At 36.0% G+C, this 16,216-nt stretch overlaps 1 protein-coding gene across 1 annotated transcript; it reads right to left on the bottom strand.

Moving 5' to 3' along the window:
- Positions 1 to 216: 216 nt before the first annotated feature.
- p2ry6 (pyrimidinergic receptor P2Y6) lies at positions 217 to 8,215 on the bottom strand. The gene is made up of 2 exons (XM_079374358.1): positions 8,076 to 8,215; positions 217 to 1,985 (listed from the first exon to the last, which is right to left on the bottom strand). The coding sequence occupies exon 2, from the start codon at positions 1,960 to 1,962 to the stop codon at positions 985 to 987; it is 978 nt and encodes a 325-aa protein (XP_079230484.1). The 5' UTR covers positions 1,963 to 1,985; positions 8,076 to 8,215; the 3' UTR covers positions 217 to 984.
- Positions 8,216 to 16,216: the final 8,001 nt, after the last annotated feature.

Below are 16,216 nucleotides of genomic sequence, written 5' to 3'. Positions count from 1 at the left end.
TTTTATTAATTCTATTAATATTATTTAGTTTTCGTTATTTTAATACTTCACACTAATTAAACAAAAATGAGAAATGTTGCTTTGACAATCAGCTGAAATAAATATTCACATTTTTAATTAAATATTTTTTTTCTACTCTATTCTTACTTCATTTCAGTTAGCGTTTATTTTATTTCAAATATTAAAAATGTTCTTGTTTTTTTTTTTTGGGGGGGGGGGGGGGGGGGGGGGGGGTTCAGTTGTACACTCTAAGAAATGATGGATTAAATACAATAAATATTGGACAAAACACATGCTGGGTTGTTTTCAACCAACAGTTGGATTAAATGTTTAACCCAGCCTTCTGGGCAGTAACCCAACCGCTGGGTTCGTCCATATTTTACCCAGCGCTGGGTTGTATTTAACCCACCATTTTTTAGAGTGTGTTAACTATAATAACCCTTGAACAAACCCTTCTAAACCCTTCTTTGGTGTGATGTAAGTGCTGCTGAAGTGGAGATTTTTGGATTAGTGTATGAAAAAAAAAAAGTAATTTTGAGAAAAGAGCTTTTAGAGATATGTTCTGTAATTGAAATCCATAGACACAGATAGTGTCAAAATAAACTCTTGAAGGTGCAGTAAGCGATTTCTGATAAAGGCTGTTGAAAGTGGATCGGACAGAACACCAGAACACACTTGAAGCCAATCAGCAGCAAGGGGTGTGTCCACTAAAGATGGGGGAGGTGCCTGTGTTGCAAAGCATGTTAATTAATTGGGGGCGGGGCTATCAGGGGTGTGATTTTTTTTGGTTAGGGGTTTTCTTTTGGTGATTTCAAATATCAACTGCGTACTGCACCTTTAAATGTTGATTTTGAATGTTTTTTCCACTTCACTCTTCTTTCCACTGCCCTTTCAAAAGGTACTAATCTGTAAACTTTAGCCCCCCAAAAAAAACAATGGCTATGACTGTAGTGCCTTGCTTTAACACAGTAATTTTTGATCCAGTCAGATTTTGTCAACCTTGTCTTTGAGTGAGGTGATCTTGAGCAGCAGACTCCTGGTGCTGCGTCTGTACTGCGGCTGGGTGAAGTAGAACAGAATGGGGTCCAGAACGCTGTTCATGCTGGCGAAGGGTCTGGTGCTTTTGTAGACCACAGACAGCAGGTTCCTCAGTTCGCAGGGGGCCGTGGGAAAGGTCCTCACCAGCAGGTAGAGCGTCTTTGTTACGTGGAACGGTAAGAAGCTGATGGCGAACACCAGCATCACAATGATGATCATCCTCACGGCTTTATTCTTCCTCTCTACGGCCGCGGCTTCTCGGGCTTCGCCGGCCTGCCAGAGAACCCGTGCCATTTTGCAGTACAGCACCACAATCACTAGAAAGGGCACGACGAAGCCCAGACAGGTCAAAGTGATGCCGTACGGGAAGTACGCTGTGGAGCGCTCTGGAACACTGAGGTCGTAGCACACCGTGCGGTTGCGCTGGATGCCGGTGGCGGCGAACTCAAACGTTGGAGCGCAGAGAACGGTGACGGCCACCCAAACGCCAGCGCAGACCAACCATGCTAGCCTGCGTCTGCCTTGTCTGGGCCACACCGTCAGCGGATGGCAGATGCCCATGTAGCGCTGGAAGCTGATGCAGGTGAGGAAGAAGATGCTTCCGTGCAGGTTGCTGTAGAACTGGAAGCGAACCAAGCGGCAGGTGAAGTCGCCGAAGGGCCAGTAGTCTTTGCTGGCGTAGTTGTATATGAGAAGCGGAAGGGAACAGACGTATAGGAAGTCGGCCACCGCTAGATTCAGCATGTAGATTTTGGTCCGCGTCAGAGCGCGCCGGGAGCCCCAGATCCGCAGGATGATGATGAAGTTGAGCGGCAGTCCGAAGATGAAGACCAGGCTGTAGACGGATGGGAGGAGGAAGCGCTTGAAGTCCTCCTTGTAGGTGCAGGAAGGCAGAACGGAGGTGGAATGGTTAAGAGACGTCATCTTAACGGATAATGCCTCACATTCTGAAAAACAGAAACGTTTAAAAACTTTAAAGTTAGAAATATTGCCTTAAATAAGTTTAAAATAAAAAAAAGTTATAAGTTAAGTTATTTTTTAAGCAATAAAATTACCAAAAATCCTAAAAATAGAAATAAAACCACATTAAATTATTAAAACTTACAATGAAATCTAAAACACTATTACATTAAAAGCTAATTCATAGTATTAATAAATGCTAAAAATAATACATAAATAAAATGAAAATAAAACTTGTTGTTGCAGTGTTTCTCTTTGCCAGGCTGATTGTTTTGTACATTGTAATCAACTATTTTCTTTAAAAATAACATAAATGAAAAATGCTAATGAAATGATTATGAATCAATATTTCATCTTCACATATTTAACTCTTTTGTTGATTTTTACTGCTTCAGTTGTGTTCATTTGTAAGTCGCTTTGGATAAAAAACATCTGCTAAATGACTAAATGTAAGCCAGTCATGATCACAAAATAAAATTTAACTGAACATCATCCAGTATATATTTTATTCTATTACATCTAAATCAATAAATGTATAGATCCCTCCCCAACGTAAACTATCCTTTCAAAAAAGGACCAAAACATATTTTATTTAGCATAATCCGGAAGAAAAAATTGCCAAATGGATGCTTTTTCACAGCTCTGGAGAGTTCTCATTGAGTATCATCTTTGTCTCAGTATGTTTCTCCTAAAAATTCAGTTGCAAGTAATTAAAATAGACACAAATGAAGCTCATATTGAAATCTCTGCCAGGCATTATTCAGATTCTTCACAAAAATCATAGGAGAAATTATTGGAGTCTTTCTCTGGAGAAAATCAGGTGACTTCAGCAAATCTCTCCATTTGCTTAATCTCATTGAACACTGACTTTAAAAAGATCTCAATAGTGATTTTTCTTTCCAACAGAACTAAACAAATGGATCCCTAAATGTCGCAAACCGCACATCCGTTCAGCGTGTGCATGCAAAGCACATTTATACAGTCCAAACATAATAAGTAAAAACCAAATTAAAGAGAAAATATAGCTCGTTCAAACCCAATTAGAGTAAAATCATTCAATAACGCTGCAGGATCCATGCTAACTGTGTTTGCCAGACTCTCAGGAGCCACTGCTGGGCAACTTTATTAATCATACCGCCGAGTGAAAGCACTGCTATATTTTACTCTAGATTCTCTGGTGTTGGATAACACTGAATGTTAAGACACATGTCAGATGGTTAATATATAAACATGACTGGATTTACAGACATTTTCACATGTGACTTGCCTAGATGTAATTTCACATGAGAATATTAGAATTATAATTCTATTTGGTGTCACTACTAAAATACAAGAAGCCGCTTTGAAAATTGAAGACAGGAAAGCGTCACTCGACCAGCAGTGGAGTGTGTCTGCTGTGTAAAAATGTTAAGTGCATTTTGCTTAAAACAAGTAAAATTATCTGCCAGTGGGGTTTTAAGAATACACCCCCACCCCGGCAGACAGTTTTACTTGTTTTAAGCAAAATGCAACCCCCCCCCCCAAAAAAAACAAAACAAAAACAAAACAAGACTAAATATCTTAAAATATTTTGCTTATCTAGTAAAGTATCTTGTATATATTTTGACTAGAAACAAGACAAAAATACTAAGATGAGCCATTTTTTGCAGAGCAAAGTGTGCAATTTCTGTGCCACTAGTGGCAGCAAATGGAATTGCAACACTTCTGTTTTTCATGATCCTGATATAGCATTTTATTTCTGATAATCTATTTTTCAGAGACAAAAACCTTTGTTCACATTAAATAAAAAGATACTGTACACTAAATAAAGCTAAATGTAGCATTCTTGAACCATTCATAAAGCAATTTCTTAGTCACACTCTTAGGCACATAGAAAAAAAAAGTTACATTAAAATTGCAAAAGATTTCATTGCACTTTTGATAGATAGTAAAGCGACACAAATCATGTGACACACGCTTGCTAAAGACACAGGAAAAGAAAGAGTTTGCATTCCTCTTTTACTCCTTTCAGTTCCCAGTTTGAATGAGTTGATTCATATTTAAATGAAGTGCCCCATTCTTACTATCAAAGAAGGCAAAACATTCACGAGAACGGTGATTAAGGACGGCCACAAAGATTCCTCAAAGTCTCCATTCATGTGTTCTTTGCTTTTATGTCCAATTCCTATATATATATATACGCATACAGAGTAAAATAAACAGAGTAAAATTACAATATTAATCTGAATAGATTCATTAATCCTTGGTAGATTCATTCTATAGTTGTTCACGTAGAGCATGTCCTTATACTTCATCATTTTTTAATTGTAGGTCTATGTACACAGAATAGCTTTTGCAAAAATCCTGCTGTCTGGATCGATTCCCAATTCATGCACATTCAAGTAAAAGCATAATTTCTGACACCAACACACATCATTAAAGGTAATGCGATCAGTAAATGTGTGTTTATTGCATAAAACCTCATCTTCATGAGCTTATCTACACTATGATTATTGAAAGCTTCACTGCAGCAGATGAACTAAAGATTTTCCCCTAAAGTTCTTGTCTTTCATCACAGCGTCTGATGTCATTATCAAAAAGTGTTGTGCAACAACAGACATGAGACATTCCGTTTCACAAAAACGTCTCTTTGTCTGAGCGTGTGTGTGTGTGTCTGCCCAGTACTAATGCCTGTGAGTATTTAGCAGATGCTATTAATCCAGTGGTTTTTGCAGTTGTCTGATTGCACACACAGTCTGTCTTCAGTTACTGTTGCTGGAGTGCCTGATTCTGCTGATTCCTTATCATTAGTCTAGCCCAGCCCAGCTCATCAGCTCTTCATCATTTATCCCAGAGACGGCTGGAGGGAAAGCAGAAGGCTGGATTTGTCTAGACAGGTTCAGATACACACATCTGACCAGCCTCAGGTGGGACTGAGATAAAACACTGAGTTCTGGAAGAGAGGAATGTCAGTTTGGTTTTCTGACTTGGTATTTTTATGTTTTTATTTATATATTTAGGTTTTATATTAGTTTATATTTATATTAATATTTGTATTATATATAATTTATATTTATATTATAGTATATTATATTTTTAATTATTATATCTTGATTAATTGAATTAGAAGGAATTGATTTCTCCAAGTATGACAAGCCGACCTCCTTATTTGGAAAACGTGGTTGTAGGTAGTTGCTAGGGTGTCGCTATGCAGTTTCTGGGATATTCTGGGTGTAGCCAGAGTGTTCTATGTGGTTGCTAGGGTGTGGCTATGCTGTTGAAGATGTTGCCTTAGTGCTTTAGTGTTGGTATGCCATTTCTAGGACATTGTAGGTGGTTACTAGGGTGTTGCTGTGCTGTTGCCATGATGTTGAAGGAATAGTGTTGATATGCCAATTCTAGAGTGTTGTGGGTGGTTGCCAGCGCATTGCTATGCAGTTGTAGTTGTTATGGTGTTATTCTGGCATTGTGGGTGGTTGTCAGGGTGTTGCTTTGCAGTTGTCACAGTGTTCTCGGTGGTTGCTATGGTGTTACTGTGGCATTGTAATAGTTGCTAGAGTGTTGCTATGCAGTTCCTACAGTGTTGTGGGTGGTTGCCAGGGCGTTGCTATGCAGCTGCCAGAGTGTTCTGGGTGGTTTCTAGGTGGTTTTTATGCTGCTGCCATGATGTTGAAGGTGTTGCCATGCTGACATGCCATTTCTAGAATGGTGAGATTGGTTGCCAGGGCATCGCTATGCAGTTCCTAGAGTGTTGTGGGTTGTTGCCAGGGCATTGCTACGGAGCTGCCAGATTGTTCTAAGTCATTTCTAAGGTGTCGCTATGCAGTTGCCAGGATGTTGCTATGCACTTTCTAGATTGGTTTGAGTGGTTGCCAAGGTGTTGCTATGTGGTTGCAGTGTTGTGTTGTGGGCATTGTCAGAGAGTTGCTATGCAATTGCTATGGTGTTGTCGGTGATGGCTAGGATGCTGGGATGCAGTTGCTAGGTAGTTGCTTAGCCTATCACCGAGTCTGTATAATTTTGTTGTCCACCAGGCAAAAACTGTAGATTTAAAGATTGTAGATTATCATAAATCTCCAACCCAACATTGATGGCTGCATTTTCATTAGATACTGGTAAGTCAAAAATAAAAGTATATATAAATGTTGTCTAGAAAAGCATCATTCTTCTACTCTGCCCCAGGGTTATTTGAGCTCTTGCATGAAGTCAGAGTCACAGACAAAAATAGTCCGCAGCTGGAGTTTGTCATATTTATGGTAGAATGTGACCTGCATCTTGAGTGCATTAATGTAACAATGTTGACTGAGACTGTGGAGCTTCGTGGAGTGGATCGGAGAGGGAGTGGTGGTTAAGGCTGTTTATTTAAGCAAACAGAGATATCTGTCAGCTGTCTGCTGGCTAGAGCTCAAGAAACCCCAATCAGGACTTGTTTGAGTCAAGAGTGTTCTATATGGAGATTAGTTTTTGTGTGACTAAATATATTTCTTGTGACACTTATGCAAATATCTGCAGGGGTGGTGACAGAACCTGAAACTGCAAGAGTCTTAATTTAGCAGTTACTCCACATGATGAGCTCTTACGCAAATTTCAGACAGATTTGCGTGATAGAATTATAGAAAGAGAGCATTATGGGTTCACGTTCATGGCATTTGCCCTCTTCCAAACACTCTCTTCCACACCTTTTTCTGGGAAATTTGTCACAAGGCATTCTTTATATGCTAAGCAAACAAAACACTGTTGCAATTGAAAAATGGGAGAAAAAAATTCCTGTTAGGTCTTGAAGCCATATTTGACATGCTCATTTTTATTGATTTTGAATACTTGCATTGTGACAACACCCAAGGCAAATAAACCCTGGTTATACAGCATAAATGAGTGACATAGTGTCAGTTCGTGGGCATGAAAATGGAAGCAGATACTGGTGAGAGGGTCATTTACCTTGCAAGCATTTATCATACTAGTCAGGTGCAAAAATAGCACAGTCGAGCATGGGTTTGCTTCCAAGAAACATCAAGTAGGGACATTTCTCTACAGCACAATTATTACAACAAACCAATAGCAGTAGGAAATTTGCCATTTTGGCAAGGAAAGTCATGTTTCTGACTGGGACATTGTTCTCTTTTATCTTTTCCTAGTGTTTGGCTCGTGTTTTCTCTCTGTTGAGGGTACAAACCGCCCCTTGGTGCCACTGGCTGTCATTGCGATGAATTTAAGAAGGTCAAAGAATAAAAAAAGAAGGCTATTGTAGATGAACAACCTCTTGGAATGTTTTCTTTTCTACAAACATTTCTTCCTACACTATGATGTTATTTCCGCTACTGACACATCTACATGCACATAAAAGAAACATAGAGCACAGAAGCTATTAGAGCATCACTAACCTACTGGAATCTGCACCGCAAACAATGACTTACAGTGGAATCCAGCAATTCTGTGGAATCATACTTCCACAGAGCTCTTTATACAGGTATCATTCTGTCCTGAAATCAATCAGGACAGAATGATACTTTTCAGACATAGAGACGTGATTTACAACACGCTGTACTAACATCACTGTACAAAATAAATGAACGTCACAGATGGTGTGGATCTGAAACTGTATATCAATCAATAAATCAAATATTTACTGAATCAATAAATAAATGATTAAGGATTTCACAGCACATAGTTGAAATGTGAACATAAAAGGTTTTGTCTTATAAAATCTATATTTTACAAAATGATCAAGACCATGTTTTTGATATTCATTTTTAATTTTAACATCAAAACAATCCAGCATGAAATCATTAGCAATGATTTGTTATTGTAATTAATATCAGTTTCTTTAATGCTTCACTGTTACATATTGATTTGTAGCACTAGAGCAGTTTTGTAGGCTATTATTAATTTTGTAAAACCATGACAGGCAACAGAATATATTATATTTCTATAAGAACAAAACCTGGAATAGGAATTAGAATGATTTATTAGTATCTACATGCATAAGTAGCTAAACATCAATATGCGTGCCCATAATAAACAACTGATGCAAATAATCATTTCATGCCACTTGATTTTAATTTCGTAAACAAAGTGTTTTAATTGCTTCCTAAACTTACCTTTGCATCCACTCTTTAGTTATTTCCCCTGTTGAACACCAGTAAACAACTCTTTCTTTGAAGAAAAAGTGAATCTCCTCAGAGAGACGAAGAAAACAGAAGTAGTGAATTACTCTACAGTGCTCTCTTCTTCTTTCTGCACTTGAGAGTCATGACATGGGTTTACAGTAACCCGCCCCCTTCTCATGAATATTAATCATGTAACGTTACGTCTGATTGGCTGAAAGACTTTGATAAGGTTTTTTTTTTTTGCTTTCGAAATTGTATGTGTAAACTTCTGTAGATACATGTATTCATTCTATAAATAGTCTATAGTTTGGCACATTAAGGCACATTGTGTAGGCTTCTTACTATCTCACAGAAAGTTGGTGGACAAAGTTCAACAAACAACTGTCAATCAACACATTTTTCTTTTGTACATGATTTTGGCCTGCAGGCAGGTGTCTGCTGTTTACACCAAAAAAGGTTTAACCAAAGTTTCCCAGCTGTTTGGCAGCTGACTAATATTAAAAGGCATGGTGCAAACTTATTTTATGTGATCCATGCAAACCCCTCATGTTTTTGCTCATTTGTAATGGTGAAGAACAAGTTAAAGCATTTAGGTATGTGCGCAGGCATATCAAAAGTATTGTAAATAGTCCACCTTGATATTTACATCATTTTTTAATCAAAACAAACTGAGAATTTCTTTTCACACACATTATGTTGCTCCAAAAGTATGCAAATAAAAACTTGGCAACTTCAGACAGACCTCTTAAAACTTGGCATAAGTAAGACTGAAGGAGGTTCTAGTGTTTATGAAAATGCTTTGCTTTAATTTCCAGTGAATAAGAGCAAATATTCAACAGAAGCTGGGTCATTTAGCATTACATGTTTTTTTGCCTAATGGATCCAGTAATGCTCAGTTAAACTGGAAGAGGTTTTGTATAAATGCAGATTCAAGTGAACAAGTTCAACAGAATGCAATGATACTGCTTTTATATTTTATTCATAAAACTATATGAAAAGTAAATGTAGTCTTAAATAAAGCAATCTTCTTTGAAGTTGAAATTATATATATATATATATATATATATATATATATATATACAGTCTCCTCCAAAAGTATTGGAACAGTAAAGACAAAATTGCTCTGTTGGCTGTGGAGTCAAGACATTTACAAATATGATTAAAAGATGAATATGAGACAAAACTACAGAATATCACATTTTATTATTAGCCGTTTAGACACATACATGTTTTACCAGCTAAGAAATTCAGCACTTTTAGAGTTTCATCCCTCTATCTGATGTGATCATAAGTATTGGAGCAGTTGCCTCACAGGTCTTTCTAAGTGATCAGCTGTGTCCTGTTGCATTAAGTCTTCACATATTAAAAGCAGGGAATGTGTCGTATCAGTTATATCCATTACTTCTGTATTCTGAATCCTGCATTCAATGATGACACACAAACCAGGATGAAGATGAGGGAGCTGACTTTGAGAGAAAAGCAAGCAATTTGGATGCAAAAAGAAAAGAGGAAGTCAATTAGAGTTATAGCAAAAATAAAGGGCATGGAGAAATCAAGAGTTTGGAAACCACCAGCGACACCAGCAACCAACAACGACCTGATCGGCTGAGAAATCAACAGGAGTTGATGACAGACAAATCATAAAAGCTGTGAAAATGAACCCTAAAAGACGTGTCTGTAAAATCACCAACAACTTCCAGAAAGCTGGGGTGATGCTCTGACAATCTACTGTCCTCAGGAGACTTTGACACAGAATTACAGATGCTACACAGCAAGATGCAAACCTCTGACCAGCACCAAAAATAGAAAGGCAAGATTAGAGTTTGCTAAAATCACAAAGGTGAGCCAGAAGAGTTTTGGAACTGTGTTTATGGACCGATGAGACAAAGATGAACCTTTATCTAAGTGACGGGAAAGCAAAAATGTGCAGAAAAAAAAGGAACTGTAATGATCCCAAGCATACAGCCTCATCTGTAAAGCATGGTGGAGGTGGTGTCATGGCATGGGGATGCATGGCTGTCTCTGGAACAGACCCTTTCAACTTTACTGATGACTTAATGTATGATGACAGTAGCAGAATGAATTTGGAAGGGTACAAAACCATCTTGCCTACCAATATTCAAGAAAATGCCACCAGATTCATTGGGATTGTCACCCTGCCAGTTCAATCAAGGAATTTATAAGGGCAAAGAAATGGAAAGTCTTAGATTGCCCAAGTCAATCTCCAGATTTAAATCCAAATGAACATGAATTTCAGCAGCTGAAGAGGAGAGTAAAGGCAGAAACTCCCCAAAACAAACAACAATTGGAATTGGCTGCATTAAAGGCTGGGAAAAGTATTTCAAAGGATGAGAGCAAGAGTCAGGTGATGTCTATGGGTCACAGACTCACTGCTGTGATTGTGCGCAAGGGATCTGCAACTAAATAATAGCTTTTAATCTTTTATATCTGCCTTATGTTGAACTGTCCCAATACTTATGCTCACATCAATGAGTGGGATGAACTCTAAAAGTGCTGTTCTTTTTATTTGGTAAAACATGTATGTGTTGAAACGGCTAATAATAAAATGTGACATTCTGTAGTTTTGTCTCATATTCATCTTTTAATCATATTTGTAAATGTCTTGACTCCACAGCTAACAGAGCAATTTTGTCTTTACTGTTCCAATACTTATGGAGAACTATCTGAAGAATAATTTAACAATCTAAAGAACCTTTTTCGACTATACACTCTTAAAATACTTATCATCTATGGTTGCTTGAAGAACTTAAAATGGAATCTTGGAATCGATGGAATCTTTCTATTCCACAAACAATACTTTGTAGTGAAAAAAAGGTTCTTTAGATGAACAATGTTCTTTACACACACACACAAAAAGTTATTTTAGGGACCGAGCACTGAAAGTTCTTTGTGGAATTCAAAAATGGTTCTTTTATGGCATCTCTGCCAAAACCAATTTTTTAAACCTTTATTTTTAAGTGTAACGAATGTTTTGTTTCCATGGATGTTAAAGGTTATTCATGGAACCATAGATTCCAATTAAGAACCTATATTTTTAAGAGTGTAATGGTGACATTTGAGGACTCTAGGCAACCCCCCCACAATTATTGGTAATTAGACCATTATTTAATCTATTTTGTACAGGTGAATCCAAATCTAGGCTCATTTTCATTTCTTTTTCTTTTCATGTTTGTCATAGTAGCGAGTAAGGAAAATAAATGAATGGGAATGGGATTGGGAAATGCATCACATCGCCTACACTGAACGTGTCAGAGCATGTGCATTATTAACGGCTCATGTTCCAGCCATGTTGAGTGGGATGCAGGAGTTCAGGTTCTTCGTAACATCAGACCTAATTAAGCGCCTCTTAAGATCTAACAGACATTTCCGTCCAGGGCAGGGCTGGATTATGGGCCCCGGAGCTCTTGAAATGCCTTCAAAACCTCAATCTGTGTGGTTTGAGACCTCCAAAGGAAGCATATGAAAATGGTTGAGACCATCTCTATCTGATGTCCGGTGTTGGGTCTGTGATCATGATCCCCAGCTGACAACAGAGAATGCCTGTATGATTCTGCACACATGTACTAATGCTAATTAATTAGGTTAATTGGATTGCCGGGAGCATGCAGCTGGGATGACTGGGTTGATTAGGGCAGGAAATGGACACGCGCTACACAAATGACCGTTACCTCCTCTCTAAATTTACCCAGAAATGACCTCTAACTGTGTTTTTGGGACAGATTCAATAATAATAATAATAGTCCTCTAAAATTTCACTGGAAAACAACTACGGGGGGAATAAACAGAGCTTACGTAAGAGGGTAATGATAAAATGCTATATTTGTTTGAACACAAACAAGTTATGGTGATTCACTTTATTCTTAATAAAGTTATCTTTCTGCCTGATTGACACTTCTTCACTAGAAATTTTCAGGAAAAAAGGCATGATACATGATTATATATTATTTTTAAACAATGTCCTTTGTCTAGAATTCCATCTCTAAACTGCTGGTTAAAAGTTAACAAGAATGACAGATGTTAACCCTGTCACTAGATACTGAACAAATACAGTTAATCATGACTGTGAAGTTGATTAACTGTGACACTGTGGTTACATAATTATTATTATTTTTTTCTTTTTATATGCACTTAAGCATTAAAGTGGTTTGCAGACTGTTGTAACATAGTCTCATCCCAACTCGTCACATATTGACGCTTGGTTTTTGCGTCGCTTTTTGACGCTCAAGGTACCCCTTTCGCGTCACTTTTCGACGTGAAGGGAAGGTAATTTTTTTAAATAGGAAACACTTAGCGTATCAGCTCTTTCAAATATTCTAGTGGCTTATTTCATATATCTATAGACCCCACTGTTGCTTTTTAACACAATGTTCTTGACAGTTAAGAATTACAACTGAATAAATATAAACTATTAAGCACTAAGAAATATTGAAGCAAAATCATTTCCCCAAACTTAATTGAATTAAATTCAATATTATAATCTTGTCTTTCTCAATGTACTATTACTTTTTGGCATGTGCAAATATTTGTTATGAAAAGGTTGCAGGTATATTGGTAGTAGTCTGTGAACTATACAAAACTGTAGATGTTACATCTGCACCTGGTCTCTGCTGCCACTGGAAGTCTCTGGGAATGTAGGAAACATGGCTCCACGTGCTGGAACGAGTATATCCACCGTTTCCAAATGCAGAAGAAAAAAAAGATGACCTGCTGACACTTGAACAGCTTAAAGAGATTCATTCACATTTCAGGGTTTGTTGCAAAACAACGTCTGGTGTCTGCTTCTAAAATATGAGTGAAGTTAAGTGAAATGATTAAAGATTTAAAGGGATAGTTCACACAAAAATGAAAAATCATGCCATTAATTACTCACGCTGATGTTGTCCCAAACCTGTAAGACCTTTGTTCATCTTTGGAACACAAATGAAGATATTTTTGATGAAATCTGAGAGCTCTCTGACCAGACAGCAAAGCAAATGTTCCCAGACCCAGAAACATAGCAAGGACATCTGTAAAACAGTCCATACTCTCAATACTGGCGGAAAACATGATTTAGGAGAAGAATTGTTGAATAAAATTGTTATTTATTGTTTTCTTTGCACACAAAAATATTCTTATTGCTTCATAAAATTACAGTTGAACCACTGATGTCACATGGACTATTTTAATGATGTCCTTACTATGTTTCTGGGCTTGGGAACATTTCAACTGCGTTGCTGCAGGGTCAGCGAGCTCTCAGATTTCATCAAAAATATCTTCCATTGTGTTCTGGAAATGAAGGTCTAACAGGTTTGGAATTAATGATAGATTTTTCATTTTTAAGCTAGTTTTGTTGACAGCAGCTGTTCAGCTGTTCAGACTACTGGTTTAATCTAAATCATTTTTCAAGTTATTCAAAACTGGTTTAAAACATTTTCCTTCAATTGTTTTATTTATTTATTTTCAGGATTCTTTGATGAATAGAAGGTTCAGAGGAACAGTATTTATCTAGGAAGCTTTCATAAGATTATATGCTCCTGTTCAAAAGTTTGGGTCAGTAAGAGTTTTTATTTTTTAAAGAAATTAATACTGTTATTGAGGAACAATGCATTAAATCGATCAAAAATGTCAGTAAAGACATTTATATTACAAAGGGTGTCTATTTCAGCAAAACAATTATATTTCAGCTGAATAATATATATACAGTCCCCTCCATAAGTATTGGAAGAGTAAAGAGTAAATGAGTGGGATGAACTCTAAAAGTGCTGTTCTTTTTATTTGGTAAAACATGTATGTGTTGAAACGGCTAATAATAAAATGTAACATTCTGTAGTTTTGTCTCATATTCATCTTTTAATCATATTTGCAAATGTCTTGACTCCACAGCCAACAGAGCAATTTTGTCTTTACTGTTCCAATACTTTTGGAGGGCACTGTATATACAGTGTGTGTATATATATATATATATATATATATATATATATATATATATATATATATATATATATATATATATATATATATATATATATATATATATATATATTTACATTTAGTAATTTAGCAGACGGTTTTATCCAAAGCGACTTATAAATGAGGGCAATGAAAGCAATCAAAATCAACAAAAGAGCATTGATATGCAAGTGCTATAACAAGTCTCAGTTAGCTTAATGCAGTACACATAACAAAGTTTTTTTTAATTATATAATAAAACGAAAACATAAAATAGAAAAAGAATAGAGCAAGCTAGTGTTAGAGGCCTTTTTTTGCTTTTGTTAATTGTATAATAAATAAAAAGAAAACAAATAGATATGTAGAATACAAAAAGATTAGAGAAGCTAGTGTTAGTTTTTTTTTTAAGAAAACAAACAGTTAGTAAATGAATAGAGTGCAAGTTTAAAGGGGCAAGGTTTTTTAAAGAATAGAATTAGAATAGAGATTGCTAGAGTTAGAGGGTCAAATAAAGACAGAAGAGATGTGTTTTTAGCCAATTCTTGAAGATGAGTTGGGCAGGTCATTCCACCAGGAGGGAAGTCTGTGAAAGTGATTTTGTGCCTCTTTTGGATGGCGTTCACTTGCAGAAGGCAAGCTTCTAGAGGGCACATACGTCTGAAGAAATGAATTTAGGTGCAGAGCCAGTGGTGGTTTTGTAGGAAAACATTAATGCCTTTAATTTTTTATGCGAGCAGCTATTAGTGCAAATTGATAAACAGAGGTATATATATCCCTCTATGGTACGCAATATGACATCAACGAGGAAAAAATTATTTGTGATGTTTTTCCTGCTTAAAATCGGATACTATAATGATCAATAAACATTTTGATTATTATTATTTTTTTTTTAAATGTTTGTTACCTCAAGGCAACATTGTACCACAACGGACAAATTTAAACATTTGACATTTTCATGCATAAAAAATAAATATATTTATTGTTAACATAATTTTCTTTAACTAAATACTTGAACAGTTCGTTTTATCTAGTTTTCAATGTATTGCATATCTCATATTTAATAAAATGCTATTTCATATCCAGCTGTTGCTCTCAGGCAACATTGTACCATCGTGGATCACAAGTATAACCAAACCATCATATCAGTTATCATATCAAAACTTTACAATCAGAGATGTTTCAAGGTAAAAAATAAAAAATAAAATAAAAAATCAGCATAACCTTATCCTAATATGCACCTTATCTGTACAAGCATGCACACACACACACAAGCACATGCATGTAAAATCTCCTTCCTCACTAATGACACCTCACTGCTTGTAAAAGCAATTCCTCTCGACAGAAAAGTCATAATAAGTGCAGATATAGTATCTGAATGACTATTTTTACAAATGCGTTACAAAATTTAGCAAAAATGCAAATACATTTACATAATTATAACTCTTTTCCTTATTTCCAAATATCATATACTTGTATTTATAACCTAATATATTGTGATTCCATTACGGTACAATGTTGCCTTGAGGCAACATGTTTTTTTTTTTGTAATTTCCTAACATTTGATGATTTATAATGTAAAGTTTTTGAAAATACTTATTTACTTACTGTTTTGGAAAATGCAATTATATGGATGAAAATTGATGATAAATGCATTTTTCATTGGAAAAAATAGGGAGTCATGTGACGTGCACACATCCTGAAATTGGAAGCAAAATGGACCACTATGGGTCACGTGACCACTTAAAAAAAAACAATTAATAAAGTATGTTGCCTGGAGGCAACACGGTACCAGAGGGAGATATATATATATATATATATATATATATATATATATATATACACACACACACACACACACACATATATATATATATATATATATATACACACACACACACACACACACAAATATATCAGATATTTAAATATTATAAGTTTTATTACTATAATATATAATATTGCTATACTATGTCATACCTTGCAGTAAATAGAAGCCTCTTCCCATTATTTAGGGTTTAACGGTTATTTATGGGTAAATCTTTCTTTTAATAATAATTCAACCATTTGACATTAAATTTAATTGACAAGACAAAAAAAAACAACCCATCAATCCATCATCAGAATTATACGACTGAGCATGTGGCAGGAAAAACAACAACAACTGTTATTTATTTTTTTTTTTT

This window comes from Barbus barbus, assembly GCF_936440315.1.
Source record: "Barbus barbus genome assembly, chromosome: 23".
Taxonomy (NCBI): Eukaryota; Metazoa; Chordata; class Actinopteri; order Cypriniformes; family Cyprinidae; genus Barbus; species Barbus barbus.
This window is presented reverse-complemented; position numbering and strand designations above follow the sequence as displayed.